This window comes from Lonchura striata, chromosome 11 (assembly GCF_050655825.1).
Source record: "Lonchura striata isolate lonStrDom1 chromosome 11, ASM5065582v1, whole genome shotgun sequence".
NCBI classification, from domain to species: Eukaryota; Metazoa; Chordata; class Aves; order Passeriformes; family Estrildidae; genus Lonchura; species Lonchura striata.
The window spans coordinates 2,865,123-2,882,157 of NC_140713.1; the positions used below are offsets into that span (position 1 = coordinate 2,865,123).

Genomic DNA, 17,035 nt, shown 5'->3' on the forward strand with positions numbered 1-17,035 from the left:
TTCTAGAGCCAAGGGGATCATCTCCACTTCCTGTTCAGCTGAGGACTTTGCCTTAAGCACCATGGCCCACCAGGATACGTTCCTCCTGCCCGCCCTCTCCCTGCAGCCCTGGGCTGCAGCTGACGTACCTGCCCGGGGTGGCCCATGGATGATGACAACAATCCCTCTGGGCTGCCTCTCTGAAGATGCATCAATGCTCAGGTGGCGCATGACAGCCCGAGAGACAGGACTGCCAGTCCCTTTCACCATGGACTCAGGACAGAACGTGAGAGTCCTGTGATGTGCTGCAGTGCAAAACCAGGTCAGCCTCCGGCCTACCTTTGATCCTCACCATCCTCCCCATCCCCTCAGATCCCAGGAAAGGAAACTTGGTGAAAGCAACATGTTCTTGTTCTGTTGTTGCTAGGAAGGTGCAAATATCAAAGAGCCACTGATATTAGACTTGGTCCTACTGGCTGAAGAACTCATACAATCCTAGTCTTTGTGGCTAAGGGACACAAGGGAATATCCTGATTATTTCCCCAGTCTGTGGCAGGCAGATAGGAGTTTGCTTTGGCTACACACAGGGTTGGTAGAGGATGCCACAGCCCTTCACCCAAGAGCTCCTCTGCCATCTGGGGAACAGACAGCTGCTAAAAGCATGGACTTTCCCTGGAGAGCAAGGTGACAGAGAGTTCCGGGTGTATGGACTGGAGTCCCAGCTGTAACCACAGTCAAAAGACACCGCCAAACCCTCACTGTTTTTCTGACCTGGTGCTGCCTTGCCCTTGGCCTCAGCCTCAGTCCTGGCCTTGGTCTTAGTCCTGGCCTTGAGCTCTGCCTGCTGGGCCTTTGTTCTCTTCTCTGTTTCATGGTCTTTTAGCACCTGTGGAGGCAGAGTCTTACCCACAGCACATGGAGGCATTAAAAAGCTCTTTTGATACTCAGACCCCACTGCCATCCGCAGGATCTGTGTGTGTAGGGAAGAGAAACCACACACAAGATTCCTTTTCTTGCCTTTTGATCACACAGACTCAACAAACCCGATTTCTGTCTTCTCCCTTCCTCCCAATAACAAAAACTATTTAAGTCCTTCCAAGGTATGTCAGCAGAGTTGCCTTTGCCCTGGGGATTGCCTCCATCTCCCTGGCACAAGCCTGGGAATGCTGGAGTGCTGTGAAGCTTGGGCAGCACGTACATGGGGACCAGACCTGCCTTCTCACCTTCTTCTCCTCAAGGTACTGCTCATCAAAATCCAGGGAGCAAAACTCAATGGGGAAGTCGCATGGGTTCCTCACCACTGCTGTGGCCTCCACCCCATCGCTGTCCACCAGCACCCATCCCATCTTTAGTGCTGGGGGGTTGAACTCCAACCGTGGCTCCAGACCTTGTCCTGAGAGGTGCAGCTTTAAGTGATTGCTGCTCCCACAAATGTTTAACTCCAGCTCATTCCTGTAAGACCTCTGAAAAGAGAAAAGTGGAGAAAACTCATCCAGGTGACAGGACCCTAAATACAACTCCTGCCCCAAGGTCAGGGTGTTATCAGTCCCTCCAAGGTGAATGGAAACCAGATATTTACTTCTGCTAGGGACTACAGCATCTGTGTCCTGGTCTGAGTAACTGGGATGAATCCTGGTGTGCACTGTATCTGGGTATTTGGTAGCAGATGCATGTACAATGGACTGTCAGACATTTTCCCCTAGTCATGCAGGAGTGCAATGCTCATGGGAAGGGCCCTCGGGGTTACAGTGTCCAGACACTGTCCTGGCACTGCTGCATCAGGCAAACATCAGCTCCAGGAGAGAGGCAAATCAGCTCTCACTGGCCAGAAATAAGGGTCATCATCTCTGCTTAGTGTTTGGCTCTGGTCCAAGCCAGACAAAAGATGGTTACATCTCTTGAGCAATTAAAAGATCCCTGGGACTGTTTGTGAGCACAGAAGCACTTGTGTCCATGCTGTTACACACTACCAGTTTCCAAGACCCAGCGGCCACAGGCAAACTACTTTTGGAACGCTCCATCCTTTAAGTTGAATCCCCAGATGCATGGGAGTGTACAGGCAGGCCAGAGCCCCAGGCACTGCTGGCAGCACACCACTACAGGTGACTGTCCCACCATGCCCAGGAAGGTGTGTGGTGGCTGTTTTGTCTGTCAGTCCTGCAGTAGGATGAGCCTTGACTGGCCGTTCCAGGATTATCCTCTGTAAGTGGGCAGCTGCTCTGTACTGAGTGTTGCAGCTGCAAATACAGCCAGGCAAGGGGGAGGCTGAGGAGAGTTGGGCACATTGCCCCCATATGCTGAGAGGCAGCCCTGATGCTCTCTGTGCAAGGTCCCTGTGGGCATTTCAAAGCACATCTCATGGGAATGCTCTGTGGGGTGAACTGAGCCACGCTGAGTATGGGCCTGGCAGAAAGCTCCCTGTGAAGGCAGAGCTCATACCACACCCTCTGCACCAAGCCCTCATTTCCAGACAGCCCTGACAGGCCTCCTGGGCTGACACCTGCCAATCTCACCTCTTCCTTGGGTGTAAACCGGATCTGCAAGTTCCGCCACTTTCCTGCACCAAGGATTCCTTTGGAGGGCTTCACTTCAAAGGGACAGGGCTCATCCTCCAGCACCTGCTGCTTCTGAGGTACGGCTGGTGTCGTGTATTTGAGGTGATTGTTCTGGGCACAGAAATCAATTGTGTGAGGTCTCCTCGTGCTCTGAGACACTGATATGGTGCACCCACAGCCAAAGCAAGTGTGGCCCCAAAGCCTAGAGCTGGAATTCAAACCTGTAGACAGGGCAGGCAGATAGGGAACTACTGTCGTCAGAGGAGGAGGAATGGGCAAAGATGGCAGAAAAGCAAAGCATCAGCTAATGGAACAGGTCCAGGCAAACCAGCCTGGATCCAGACCCTCAGAAGCTTCCTCAAATGCACTGTAGACCCAAATGCTCAGGCAGCCACAGGAGCAGAAAGGGCAAGAGACAGAAAGAAAACACAACCAAGAAGTTACATGTTCAATGTCGCCTGTGCTTTACCTTCAGAACAGGCTTGGTGCCAGTAATGAACCATTTGCAGGGTACTCGGAACCAGTTGTGGAGTTGGATGGTCTCAACCTGGCACTGCCCAATGAGGATGTCAGAGAAGTGCAGTCTGTTCTTGGAGAGTTCGAGCGACAGTTCAGACACGGTGGCATGGAGGCGGATGTTATATGTGGGGCCTTTTGTCACCTGGAGAAGGACAGAGAATTCAGTGGAGGGTCCAAGTGACATCTGCTGCTGTGCCCAGCCTGCTGGCTGCCCCAAGAGCTGTGGTACCTCTATGGGCAGCAGCACATCCACGTCACCCTGGGGCTGGTGGGCACTTTCAAAGCGCACTTCAAGCACCACGGTGTGGTTGGGGGCCAGGCCCTGCACGTGGTCCAGGTCCACACTGAAACCTTGAAGAGGTGAAAACAGAGCAGCTGAGATGCATGAGAAACACAAAATGTGTCATAAGCATGTTAAGGCCTTACAGGCGTCCTGGCTGAGAGGTCTGGGGAAAGCCCCACACTGTGCTGTGACCTGGACAAAAACTTCAGACTGCACTGAACACACCTCAGATGCAGTGAGCCACTGTGTGATGGAAGTGCAGCCTTGCCTCAAGGCCTCTTTTGGAAGCCTCTTTTGATCCACCACAGGATCTCACAGGCTGTTTCCTCAATAAAGGCTGAATACAGGAGCTGCGACAGTGTGAACTCCAAACAAAGCACTTCCAAAACACAGCAGACCCCACTGGTTGACAAAACTAGCCCATAGAGCGCCCAAAGAAACTTGCTGCTCGTGGGAGCCAAGGGCAGAAGATGCTGAGAGGTGACCAGGGTGATGAGCCCATCTGGCCCCTGCACAGAAGCATTTGGGCAGTCACAAGGCAGACCAAGTCCCTGGGCATGAGAGTTCTGCCTCTAAAGCTCCCAGCAGGGCCACTGAGAAGAAAAAGCTCAGAAACCTCCCCAGGTTCAGTGGCTTAAGCTAATCTGTCTGAGACACCTCCTTCAAGCTTCATGAAGTGTCTCTACACGCTTACCTGTGTCTGGCAGGACAGATACATCAACCTGGAAGGACACTGGGATCTGCCCTGGGTTGGTGATCTCCAGAGTGCTTCTCTCAATGTGACCCTTATGGACAGGGCCCATGTCCAGGACATACTCGGGCAGCTCAACTCTGCAAGGAGGAGTAAGGACAGTCCTTAAACCACAGCCTGGCTACACATCCAAGTGGATGGAGGATACAAAGACAGTGGCTATTTCTCTATTCACTGCTGTAAAAACTCAGCTCAAGCCCATGAAACCCATGGCCTGACCACCTGGCAATGACTTTGGGAAGTCAGGAGGAGTGCAGGTCCTAGGTTTTATCAACTTCTAATGGTACCTGAAAATAAAATTAGTTTAAAATGGACACTGGCCACAGCTGCTCTGCCATGAAAAGCCAGTGTGAGTACACTGGGTCTCCACCGGTCTCAATGAAACTGCCTAGCCTGGTATATAGCCTGAGCCTGACATTGCTTTGGGGCCTAGGAACAAGATTTGCCTCCACAGGAAATCTTCATTGCTCTGCAACCAGATCACATGATCTGTTCTGCAGAGCATCTTCTTCCTGAATTGAAGCCTCCTGTGCTTGTGCTGCATCACGATGGTGCAAAGAGAGGGACCAAGTTACCTGGATAAGCCCTGCCACCCCACCAGGGTTCAAGCCATCTGATTTTGGGTTTTAAAGGATTTGCTGACATGTGCAGTTCCCTTCTCCTTTTGTTTAGTGTGCTCTGTTAGTTGGCACCAAGACATCAGCTGGGAGCTGTCTCTTTCAGAGCTAATCAGCAGGAACAGAATTTATGCTGTCTGGAAGGGCTTGAAGGTCTGCACTGGGTCCCCCAGCTCTAGGGACAGAACCCCAACACCTGTGGGGAGCTGAGCAGTCCAAAGCTCAGCGTGGTGCTGGGGAAGGGAGGACACTCTGCTGTTCCCATGTAGTGTGTCACAGCCACCGGGACCAGACCCTTTCTGAAGTCCAGGCTATTCCCAGCTCTGCAGACACAAGGAGCTCTCAGGAGAAGGGGACATGGCTGGGTGTTCCCCATGGGGCACCTGGGGATGGGAGTCCCTACTCACTTGACAAGACTCTGGCACAGCTCCTTGTCAGGGAACCTGCTCTTCGGGGGATAGTATGTGAGCTTTTGCTGCAGCTCCAGATCAGCCTTCTCTATCAGCGTCCTCATCGTGTCTATCTGTAGCTGAGAGCTTGGCTAAGGAAAGGGAAGACAGTGGCCGATTAGCAAAGGTCCTTCCCAAGGCCCAGCTTGCACCTGAGAAAGAATCCCTCCCTGCTCTTGTTGAGAGGGGGTGTGGGGGTCCTCCTGGCTGGCTGCTCAGTGTCTGTGACACCTCCTGCTCTCTTAGCCAGGACCTCATCTCCAGGGACACAACTCCAGCATCTTTGCCTGCCCAGACACTGTTAGGAAAACTGATCTGGTCAGGCAGATACAGGATGTCGGATGGGAAGTTATGAGGCAGAAATGCCTTGGGAGGAAACAACTGTGTAGTTTAGGGAGAGAGAATGAACCTTTTTCCCATAGTTCCTTGTTTCAGATGCAAATACTGTTCTGTCCATCAAGTTGTAGTTCAATCCCCTGTTCCAGAAAGTTCAATGTTCTGTGTTCATTCATTGGTCCCTATTACTTGTCATTCATCCCTTGTTCCTCCATTGGTTGCTTTCCAATCACCCCATCCCTGCTCCTCCCATTACCCTTTCTCTGGCTGGTTTCTTTCCACAGTTACCCCGCCTATCCTTTCCCAGTTATATACCCTGGACCCTCCTTCACTCAGGGCTTGCTGCCTCTGAGCCTCTTCAACCTGCCACCCTGCTACCTGATCTCTTTACCTCGCTTCGCCTGGACCCTCCAATAAACAGAGTTGGACCCTCAAGCAGCAAGCCTCTCTCCCTTTTACTGGTCTGCCATTATTACCACATCTAGCCCTCAGAGCATCTGGTGGTTTGTGGGAGCTATCCGCACTGACCAGAGAGCTCGCTCTCGGGAAGGCACCACCCCACCGACACCTGCCCTGTGGCCACAGGCAGACAGACCAGCCAGGAACCTTCCACAGCTCCAGGTGCTTGCCTGCCCACAGCTAGTACCAAGGCAGCTTGGACAAAAACTGCTTTGAAAAGGAACTAGAATGAAGCTGGTGCCTCTTGGAAATGAGCACCACCAGCACAGCCCCAGGGCACAATCAGGCAGCCGCTGTTCAGGTCTGTAAATCTAGCAGGGCTTGGGTCGGGACCAAGAAACTCCCCAGAAATGACCTGCATTTCCTTCAGAGCACCATCTGAACTCCATCCTTTGATCTCTCCCTGGGGTAGAGCTGTTGCAGCCCCAGAAGAGGCCATGAGCAGAGTGGCAGCCCTAAGGGCAATGCTGAGGTGACAAATGGTTGTAAGTGGGCAGGGAGGTCCCAGGTGCAGCAGGGAGCTGCTGTGGGCTGCAAGGGGCTCAGGTGACATGGGGAGGGTCGCATGTGCCAAACAAGGCTGTAGCTGTTCTTACTACAGTGCCAGAGCCAAGATAACGGGGCTTCAGGTCCCGAGTCTTTGGATTCAGAGTCTTCAAGGTCTCAGTCATCAGGGTCTGAGACTTCTTCCGAACAGCTGATATACTCCTCCGACTGTACTGATGCAGGGGTTTTACAAGCTGTTTCAGTGGCTTCTCATGTTTTTCATTTCCTGAAGGAAGAAAATATCCACAAAGAGAAGTGTGGGCAAAGTGCCAGTCCCATTTCAGCTGGGAAGTCCCTGCCTCCCAACACTGGTTTCTTCCAAAAAGAAATCCCTGAAGCAATCTATGGGAAGTGGATGCTGCTGCTGCTCTCTGAATCCTCATGTTTGCTCCCACCCATCTCCCACCCCCCAAGGAGCATCTCATCCCCTGCAACGTCACAGGATTCCAACCCTGCCAGAAGCCCTGCCAGCCTCTCTTACAGCTTTCCCAAGCCCTTCAGTCTAGCCATCATCCTTCAGGACCCTACCAGATGTGCTGGCAAGCTCTGCAGGTTGGTTCCCGGGACAAAGCCCACACGGCATCCTCTGCTCAAGACTCATGAAGCAACCAGGGGGCTTGACTTAGTCTGGGAGTCCTGCAGCCCTCCAGGCTCGGTAGAGGTGAGCACGAACTGCCCTACGGGCATATGGTAGGGAACAAAACCAGAGGAGCCCTTCCTGGGGCCAGACAGGCAGTGCCCACCTATGATGTTCCAGGGCAGGTTCACGCTGATCATGGGACAGGACGCTTCTCCTTTCAGGAGGATATTTTCTGGGTCCAGGTCACCCACTTTAAGCTGGTAAGTCCTCTTGAAGGCTCCTGGTAATCCTGGCATGTAGGAGAATTTCAGCACTTGCTTCTCACCAGGTGCAATGGAGCCCTGCAGGGACAGGAGAAGAGGGAGGGAATGCATCAGAGTGATGGGGATGGCTCAGGGGACAGACAGGCTGAGGAGACAGGTTCTCATCTAGAAGAAGCCATCAGACCACATCACCTTTGTGACAAATACATTACAGTGTTGGCTTTCGCAACTGGTAGAATAAATACCATGCGTTTTATAATGTTGACTTTTGTAAAAGAAGTTTTGCTAAGGTTTAGAGTTCTTTAAATGTGAATGTTGTGTTGTGATATAAATATTGGTGAAGAGCTCTTGTAATTATAACGTTTAACCAGTGAAGGAATGGAAACCTGTTGAATGTGCTGAAAGGTAACAAATGACTGGGATCAGGACATCTGCACATGCTCCAAAAAGGCAGGACAGAGGAGGAACTATGTTAAAATATTTCAATATGTACAAGCATTTGTAGATATGGATTAGGCTGATGCAATACCCAGGGTATATAAGGGGTGTTGCTGTGTTGCCTGGGTGCCTCTGGCTGTGCCTAAGCACCCAAGCCAAGCACCCAGCGCTGTTACTTCTCCTTTGTTGACTTTGTCCCCTACTGTCTCTTATTAAATTTTCTTTAAATTTTAACTAAGGAGTGGCCTTCGTTTCTCACACCTTCTACCTTCCTTGTGCCCAAAAAGTCGAGCCTCTGACCCTAGGGTGCCGTGTGTCCTCCCCAGGGCTCATAAGGCTGCAGCCCCAGCACAGCCTGATGTGAGCACAGCTCTGCTGCTAATGGGGTTTGCCCTCTGCCAGCAAGAGCCCACCTCATCAAAAAAGGCTCTTCTGCTGCCACTGGGGAAGTCCCCGCACTGAGCAGGGCCAGCAGCTCCTCTCCTCCCTTGTAGGAGACAGGCATGAAGAAATGGGAAAGCAATTGGCTTCCTCTTCCCACTGCAAGGAGGGACAAAGGCAGGAGTGCTGCTTCGCCTCAAAGGCATCCAGGCAGGACTGAGAAGCTTGGACAGCAGTGGGATGCTGTTAATTTTTCTCCCCGCTCTTCCAGCCCTGCTGCTCCCTGGCCCAAAAAGCCGCTGCACAGCAACAAAGCTGGAGGAGGCAGAGACCAGCAAGCCTACTTAAGGGATATGTGATCACACAGGCACGGTAAGGTGACCCTCAGAAACACTCCAGTGCCAACACAACCCGAGATCTCAGCCGTTGGAGTCCCCAGAGTGACTGTGAGCAACCAATTGCACTTTTAATTATGCCACAACGTATGTTATAAATACACGTTCTGATGTGGGGTGAAAAATTACTATAGGGGCTGTAGATGTGCTGAGAGCCTTAACACATCCCACGTGTAAAGGAGATTGCTGGGAGACAATGCAGGCAGGCTTTGTCTAGGGGGCTGCAAGAGACCTCCCCCGTGGAGGCAGGCAGACCCCAAAGCCCAGGAAATTTTTGCCTGTCTGACCAATCTTCTAACAACTTTGCCCGTTTGACCATCTTCCTAAAAGGGGTGAGTTATGGGAGGAATCTTACCATATCGAAGCAGTTAACACTGCCAGGTTTTCCCCACCATTTTTTGTTTTTTTGTTGGGCTGAGAGCACCTGGAGGGTCCGGCTCCCTGCAGAGCCATCTCTTCCCCGTCTGTCTACGCTGCTGTCGCCGCTTCCCCGCTCGCCACGGCAACCCAGTGCTCCGCTGCCTCTCCGAGGGAGCAGCCGCCGCGCCCCGACCGTGACAAGTGCCCAGTGACAAGTGCCCGGTGACAAGTGCCCGGTGCCAAGCCGCAGCTGCTGAGCCCGGCCCGGCCGCAGCCCCGGGACAGCCGCTCCTGCTGCCGCTGCGGATGGAGCCCCTGCACCGCACGCTCGGTGCTGCTGGCAGCACACTTCCTCCATCTGCCGAGCAGGACCCAACAGAGCGGCCCAGCATTCTGGCGGTAGCGCTCCGTCCCTGTCCTCTGTTGCTGTCTCCGTTGCTCATTTTCTCTCCCTGCTCTCTTTTCTATCCCCTTCTGGTCGGGACCATACCCTTTCTTTATCAATAATCAGTTTTCAGATATAACACTTGCTGCGTTTGTGCCTTATTTTCATCTGAGAAATCTATCAAAAAGAATTCTCCTCTACTTCCCTTACAGCAGAACAGTGACCAACACACTTGTGCCTCCTGCCAGTGTCTGCCCTGTGACAGCAGAGCCCCCATCAGCCAAGGCCTGGGGGAGTCTTATCAGGAGAGCTCTTGTTTGATCTCCTCTGCCCCCGGCAGAAATTGCTTACAGCTCTGTCTCTCTCATGGCTGGGTTTGGGGTTTTCCCCTCTGACTTTTTTCCCCCTTCCCCCCACCCTCTTTTTTCCTTTTAACACTCTCCTGGGCCACCTGGCACAGGGCTGGGGTCAGTCACTTGTGCTACTTACAATGGTGGGATTGACCAGAAACACACCAGGCAGATGCTCGGCTGCAGCGCTGGGATTTAGGGTCCAGATGAATTCAATCTTGCCAGTGTTCACCAGGGTGACCGTGCTGTGACCAATTTCATTAAACATCTGGAGAGAAGGCACAGGAGCAGGAAGTTACAGACTCAGGCCTGCTGCTGGGAATCTCCTTCCTCTCTCCTGGCCTTGGAAGCAGACACATCATGGGAGCAGGGACCAGGGAGGAGATAAGGGCACTTGGGAACCCGGGGAACCCCCAGACACAGGGCACTTGCACAGGACCAGGGAGCTCTGGCAGCACACAGCGGTGTGGTAACAACCGTGTGAGGGGCAGCAATAAATGAACCGGGGGACACGGGCCCTCTGCACTCTGAGGGGTCACCAACAGCCAGGAGAAACAGAGACAGCACTGAGGCATTGCAGGAGAAAAGGCACCTGCATGCAAGTATTGGCAAGCAACATACATGCAACAAGGGATTCAACACAGGGCAACACCGACAGGGCCAGCAGCTCGAAATATCTGTGGGCTTTCAGTTAAAAGAGTGATATGGGGATTATTCTGGGACAGTCTCCCCAAATACAGTGACTGGAAGCCCAACTTCTTCCCTTGACTGTTGTGTGGATTAAGCAAGAGCTTTAGACAAGAGCATCTTCGTGGAGGTCAGGCTTTGAGAGTGGATCAGCAGAAGCATGTCTCAGGAACATGCCCCTCAGAGCACCCCCTGGGATCCTGCCTTCCTCAGGAGGCAGTCTTAGGTACCCTGAAAAAGAGGCACTCCCAACATTTTGGAGAGGGTTGGAGATGGCCATTTTAAACCAGCTTGGATGCCAGATGTGTCCCTCAAAGGTTGTACTTCCAAGCCCCAGGGCCAACAAAGAGGCTGGGAAGGGAAGGGAGCCCTGGACCGAGGTGGGCAGGAACCTGCTGGCCGTGGTCCCAAGGCAGCTGTGCCAGGGTGTTGCAGTTCCTGTTTATTTTATTAGTTTATTGTCAAATAATTTGCTCTGTTGCACCTCCATGTTCTCCCCAAGTTGGTTCATCCCTGATTTGTACCCTGCCTCAATGCTGTCTTTCATGCCATTCCCCACCCCTTGTTCCAGCTCTTTTCCCTGCCTGTCAAGGCAACCCAACCCCTTATTCCCAAACCTGTGCCACTTCTTAGCCTGGGCCAATCCCCAACTGCAACACCCCTTTGGAATTCCCCTAAACTTGGATGCCCCTTTGGCCCATGTGACTTTACCCTTCCTCCCCCTGCCCTATCCCAAAAAAATGATGTACTCCCTTTACTCCTCCCCTGAAGATTCCCCACTGGACAACTGCTAGCAACTTCCCCGTAAGTTGCAACAGTATAAAAACCCATGCAGCAGGGAGGGCTCTTTTACATTGCTCCTTTCACTTGAAATAACATCTTCCCTGTGGAGTCTTAAGACAGAGAGCCTCCTCCTTTCTCCTTCACCTGGTCCCTGTTGTGGCTTGTATCTGGCACTGCAGAGCATGTGGCTCTAATTCTGTCTCTGGCAAATCCCCGCACCAAGGCAGTTCCTCACACCTGGCAGCACCAGAGTTTCTAGAGCTAGCCTGGGCTCTGGTGGGCTGTATCACCAGGGGACACGTGTGGTACCTGAGAGCCGCAGTTGATCTCCCGGAGGCTCAGGGAGTAGCTGACACGTGAGGCCTCCCCAGTCACCATCACCTCGTAGGTGGGGCCTCCCTCCACGTGGCACAGCGCCGTGACACTGGAGATGGCGTTGAGGTGGCCAAAGAAGGTGAAGGAGACCTGCTGGCTCCCTCCTGGCTGCAGCACACCTGACACTGGCACAATACTGAAAGCCTGGAGGACAGGAGAGATTGAGGTGTTGAGCATGGAAATGGGTGCAGAAGAGCATCCTGGACCAAAGTGCAGCTGTAGCCACTGCACAAACACGGCCACAATCACCCTAATCTCTTCCTGCATCTGTGCCACTGACCAATGGAGGGACCATGGGGAAAATCTTCTCCCATACTCAGAAATCAATGCATGAATTAACACATTACATTAAAGTGAACTGGGATGTCTCCTGGTAGCAGAAATTCTCTCTGGTGCACAACTTATTCTTTTTAATGCCTTTCAAAAGCATTTCTTACTGCTTTTAGAAAAGGGGAAGACTCAGAGTGAGAGCTCTTGGAGCTCAGGGAAGGACTCTGGCCCAGCTAATCTGACTTCTGAGGCTTTTCCCCTCTCTTTTGATTTAAATGCTGCTTTCTCAAGGTGCCTCAGCAAAAGGTCCTGCAAAAATTTCCTACGGACTATCTGATGTGTTCCAGGGGGAGCAATGCCCTCTATAGGTGCTGCACAGCGTCCCTGGAGCGTCCTACAACATGTCCTGCACAGCCCCTCCAACAGCCAGTTGGTTCAGCAGCACTTTGTATGGGCCTGGAGGGACGTGAGGCCCCTCTGTGTGCAGTGCTGGGGGCCACCAGTGGGACTGGGAGCTACAGCCCTGCTTGCCACACTGGCGATGGATGAGTGAGACGGATTCCCTCTTACCTCCTGCGCTTCAAGGGAAGTGTGCGGTACATCCATAGAGCACCTGAATCCCGTCAACCCTAGTGGGGTGTAATAGCCTGCACGAGTTTGTGGTGGCACCTGAAAAACAAGCCATTTTCTATGCTAGGAGGAAGAGACGGCCACTTTGCAAAGTCTCAGTTTGTAAGACAGCTCCAGGGCCAACAGTGTAATACCAGCTCTTGGGTGAGAGCAGACACCTGGAAACAGGTAGTCTGGCTGGGCTGGGAAAAGGGTACACGGAGATCAGGACTCATCACAGCTTGCTCTGGGAAGGAAGCTGGAGGTCTTACCATGATGATACAGATAAAAGCCTCATCTCACATTGTGAAGAAAACAAAGCAAAAAAATTCCACACTCAACACAGGCTTGTAGAATCTGAGCGTGCTCCTCCAAGAAAAACTCTCATATTTCTCCCTCTCCCCACATCCAGCCACTGGCCCTGCTGCCTGGCCAACTTTCAGAGCACAGGACAACAGGGCAGCAAAAAGAGAGGTCAGCACGAGCATGACTGGTTGGTGGCAGGCTGGGGAGGCAGCACAAGCACTAGGTGTACAAGAAAATCTACCTCTGCTCCTACAGATTGGGCAAGACCCTGCGATTCTTTCAGGGCTATGACTGCCTCCTCCACATTTCTAATCTTGAAGCGTCTTGTTTGAGATGCCAAGGAATCCAAACAGGTTCTCTTCTCCTTTGGCGGTTGAGGTTTGAATGTAGGCAGGTAAAGTTCAGATCTGGAAAACAACATAACTATGAACAGGGACCTGCAGTGGGAAGGAGGGAGGAACACCTGCACAAGCAGCTCCTGGTCAGGATGCAGCCCCTGACCAGGGTGCTGGCACGTTGAACTGAGAAATGGTTTGATCCAGCCCTTCCCAATCCAGGCTGGAGCGGGTCTGCTCTATAGGCAGCCCAGGGATGACACTGAGGTAGCAGTGGTACAGCAGCTGCAATTGCTTACGTTGAGGAACTAGAGAGGATAGGGATTAACATCTTGTGGGGATGCAAAAAGCACAGTGGGAGGAAAGCAAAAAGGTGAGATCTGAGGCACTGAGGGGCAGACCCGGCCACAGACGAGCCAGCACAGCCCCCCACAGTGCCCAACACCAGAACCTCTGCGGCTCCACCAGGTATTTATCAGGAATGTTTCCCTGACAGTGTAGGGGGGGTTGATTGACATTTTCCAACACTCCAGGCGACTCAGGTCACATTCCCCATTTTAAATTGAAGCAGGTGCCTAGAGTAACTCTGCTTGTGTTTCTAATGCCATGTGAGGGACACCGTCAAGCCGTGCCTGCCTGTCACCCTGATGAGCTGCAAGTGCTCCCCACACAGTCAAACATGACCTGGATGCACCATTCCCAGACAGGCATTCAGGGCCTGTAATGACCTGCTCCCCAAAGAATCACTGCCTTTGGCTTTGTAGCGTGTGATCTAAGGCTGGGTTTCGTTTCTGGATGAGGGGCTCTCTCATCATAACCCCCAAGAGATCCCCTAATCATCTATTCCACTGTCTTTAGTTGAACGAATGGTTTGAGGCAACTTCCCAGGACCATGGTGACCAGAAGACATTTTTCACCCTAACGTAGAAACTCTCTGGAAGGCAGGGATAGGAGATGATGTGATGAACAAGTCCTGATGTCAAGCAGAACAGAACCCATAAGGTACATGTTGCACGGTGGACAAGTCAAAATAAGTAACAAGTGTCCACAAAACAAGGGAGTGAAGAATCCAAGGTGTCCACTGAAAGCTGACCCCTGGGAGGGAAATCATCCTGGCAGTAAAGGAGTTGTCCTAGCAAAGAAGGAAAGGGAAGGTAACAAGATGTTCAGCATCAGCCCAGGCACTAAGTAGCTCTTTCTCTGGTCTTGGGACTTTCTGGGCATCCTGCAGCACAATGCAAGGGAGGAAGGCAAGGAGCAGAGAGCAGCTCCTGCAGAGAGGACCCATCCCAAAGCAGAGGGACCAAAAGGGCCTTCAGCAGCACTGTGGGAGTTGGCACTAGGAGCCCTTCATCAAGGTGGACATTGCCTCAGGCCACAGAGGTCTGAGAAAGCAGCTTTCACCCCAGCTTTCCTTCCCAGGGGAAACCACTGTGGGGGCTGCACAGCACCAAACTGCTGGAAACCTATTCCCTGAGCATCCAGCCTGACCACGGCTGGTCAATGTTATTTGCCAGATCCTAGGCCAACACCTCTGTTCTTTGCCAAGTACAAACAGGACACCAGCAAGAAGAGCTTCAGGGAGAGGACAAAGGTGCACACACCTCAACTTGTTCACCTGGCTATCCGAATGGAATGACCAGTGATACTTGACAGGAAGTGGGCTGCAGTTGGTGATCTCCAGAGAACGCACTTCTTCAGTGCCAGCCATGATGCAGCCAAACTCCAGGGTGCTGGGCTGGATTTGGAGATTTGGGAAGAGGACTTCTCCCCAAAGGGCGATATGCTCCACAAATGGATGGCCCCTGACCATGCCTATCTTCAGAACTTTCTCTTTTTTCCAGCTCTTAAATTCCAGTTCATAAGCTGGGTCAAATGCAATGTAGAGATGACAGGTCTCCCCTACATCCACTGTCACAGGCTGCAGGACACAAACAGGAATTAATCACCTGTGGGATGATGTCCCAAGGTCTGACAGCACAAAACTATAAATGTTCAAAGTGACCCCAGCTTGGGCTTCTCAGTTCATGGTTCATTTCCTTACAGCAGGGGTCTGTAGGCACCACAGTCTAGTCCAGGACTCCCTCAGGCCATTTCTGTGCTCAGCCCCAATACAAGGGGGTGGCTGCGGCAGAGCTGGCATGCTTTCCATGAGACACCTTTACTGCATGGCTTGCCCAGACCCAGTTGCCTGCTCCCTTCTCCCTGTGCCTTAAAGGCAGGACGGATCTTCTCAATTCAGGAAAGATTTTGATTCCTTCAGCAGCTCCGCTGATGCAGCTCAGGCCAGCTCACTGCTGATGCTGCAGAATGAACTTCTTGACCCAAGGAGCTCCCTTGAAAAGCACCAGAAAGGCACCACATCCCTCCTGTTCAGACCCCACTGCAGGAGTCCAGGGCTGCTCACCTGGCCATCTGGGAGGGGCTGCTGGTCCTCATCACAGACCAGGAACGGCTGCTCCAAGTCCAGCATAAGGTCCAGTGGCAGCAGGCAGGTGTTTTTTAAAGACAAAGGCTGGTACTGCCGAGTCAGGTCATCACTGGGTTTCTATGGAAACAGGAGACAAGGAAAAACAGCCCCAACCAGGCACAGACCTCCTCCTGCTTCTGCTGCATCTCACATTTTTCAGCCCCAGAAACGCATACATTTCTGTTTACCCTTTCTATTTATTACCCTTTCTTCCAGGAGGTTTTTCTTTAAAGATACTTCTCATGTTTAGAAACCACAGCATCCTCTGGGGGACAGGGAAACACTCCCATATACAGATGAGGGAATACGTCCCTGAGAGGAGGTGGCTGCTTCAACAAAATCTAAAGCAGAAAGTGACTCCAGACCATTTGTCTCCAGTTTTGTCCTTCTATTGGGCAAAACAGCACTAGATGGTCTTCACTCACATACAGTCATTTCTCACAACCTTATTGGCTCTAGCAGCCTCATAAAAGCCTAGGCTCTTTTTTCCTGTCTATGCATTGTGCTGGGCTTCTTGCATGGTTAGAGAAACCAGAGACTTTGGGAAACTACTTCTGGATGTGCTGACATCAAACAGGTGCTGTGCCATAGCATGCAATAAATCAGTTTGTGTGTGTGGCATCAAGCAAAACCCAGGCAGAATCAGGTAGAGCTGAAAAGCTTCTAATTACATCTGAACTGCCTGTTCCAGGGGGGATTCTGTACTTCAGTGGAAGCCTGGGAACCAGAGGAGAGGCCTGAAACTGCAGAAACCAAAGGATGAAACATTGTCTCTTTTTCAGACAACTTGCAGGAGAGGGAAAGATGATGCTGGAGTTGGAATCCAGAGACTAAAGGGCACCTGCTCTGCTTCAGTGTTATCATCACTGCAGCTGCAGGATGTCTGGGGGTGTGGGTCTCAGATTCAGTCAAAGAGAGAAATGGAGAGTTTCTAACCAGGCAGAAGCCTGGGAAAGAGTTGGAGAAGAATGTAAATAATTCTTTATCTCTCTTCTTGTTCACATTGTTTATAGTGAAGTTCTATCACTGTGCGTCAGGCACTCTGCACCAATGGGGTGGGTTGTTTCCACTTCAGGACCAATGGAACTGGTCCTCACAGAACTCTGTATAAAAGAGCAGTGTATTCTGAATAAACGAGAGTTTCACTCTCAGCAGCCTTCTAAGTCAGTCTTCTCATTCCCGTCCTGCCTCAACAGCAACATGGGGGGTCCTCTGAAGCAGGTGCAGCTTAGGGAAATGCACAGCAAAGAAGGCAAAGAGACACAGGAGATGATGGGTTTTTCCTTGTCAGCCTGAGGAATTCACAGGAATCTCCATTTTTCCCAGCTTCCTTACAGCATCGGTGTACAGACATCACCGTGCCTTGGAGGATCCTCAAAAGCCTCCCTTTACAGTGAGCAAAGAAAGTAGCATTTCTCTGGAAGCGGCCACGATCCCCCTTGGCAGTGCAGCTGTAATTTTACTTTGGGAAGTTAAATACCAGTCTCACCTCTAAAAGTGTTGTCACTTACTTTACAGAGTGTCTCAGGAAAGGTAAAGAGGAGTTTTAACACA

At 51.9% G+C, this 17,035-nt stretch overlaps 2 protein-coding genes across 4 annotated transcripts in view; both read right to left on the reverse strand.

Annotated features, from left to right (window-relative positions):
* LOC144247049 (axonemal central pair apparatus protein HYDIN-like) overlaps nucleotides 1-17,035 on the reverse strand; it is a 91,936-nt gene that overhangs the window by 32,722 nt on the left and 42,179 nt on the right. Inside the window, exons 31-39 of the mRNA XM_085589334.1 lie at nucleotides 15,419-15,559; nucleotides 14,630-14,932; nucleotides 9,786-9,914; nucleotides 3,283-3,456; nucleotides 2,986-3,195; nucleotides 2,493-2,645; nucleotides 1,203-1,442; nucleotides 751-865; nucleotides 129-284 (exon numbers count right to left, since the gene is read on the reverse strand). Coding sequence (XP_085445460.1) covers nucleotides 129-284; nucleotides 751-865; nucleotides 1,203-1,442; nucleotides 2,493-2,645; nucleotides 2,986-3,195; nucleotides 3,283-3,456; nucleotides 9,786-9,914; nucleotides 14,630-14,932; nucleotides 15,419-15,559 — 1,621 coding nt within the window. The remainder of the gene's footprint in view (nucleotides 1-128; nucleotides 285-750; nucleotides 866-1,202; nucleotides 1,443-2,492; nucleotides 2,646-2,985; nucleotides 3,196-3,282; nucleotides 3,457-9,785; nucleotides 9,915-14,629; nucleotides 14,933-15,418; nucleotides 15,560-17,035) is intronic.
* LOC144247083 (axonemal central pair apparatus protein HYDIN-like) lies at nucleotides 3,660-15,762 on the reverse strand. 3 transcript variants are annotated; one of them, XM_085589374.1, is made up of 5 exons: nucleotides 14,616-15,762; nucleotides 12,332-12,430; nucleotides 7,238-11,635; nucleotides 5,112-6,720; nucleotides 3,660-4,167 (listed from the first exon to the last, which is right to left on the reverse strand). In XM_085589374.1, the coding sequence occupies exons 4-5, from the start codon at nucleotides 5,216-5,218 to the stop codon at nucleotides 3,999-4,001; spliced, it is 276 nt and encodes a 91-aa protein (XP_085445500.1). In that variant the 5' UTR covers nucleotides 5,219-6,720; nucleotides 7,238-11,635; nucleotides 12,332-12,430; nucleotides 14,616-15,762; the 3' UTR covers nucleotides 3,660-3,998. The 3 variants fall into 2 exon arrangements, 2 of the variants coding, with proteins under 2 accessions (XP_085445500.1, XP_085445499.1); XR_014957787.1 differs by having other exon boundaries at nucleotides 3,660-6,720.

Bases quoted from the DNA above. Each gene is read 5' to 3' on its own strand.
- LOC144247083 (XM_085589373.1), bottom strand. From the start codon at position 7,448: ATGCATTCCCTCCCTCTTCTCCTGTCCCTGCAGGGCTCCATTGCACCT. The intron at 6,721-7,237 runs GTGGGCACTGCC...TTCTTCCTTCAG, and splicing joins CCTGCCCTGGAACATCATAG to GAAATGAAAAACATGAGAAG.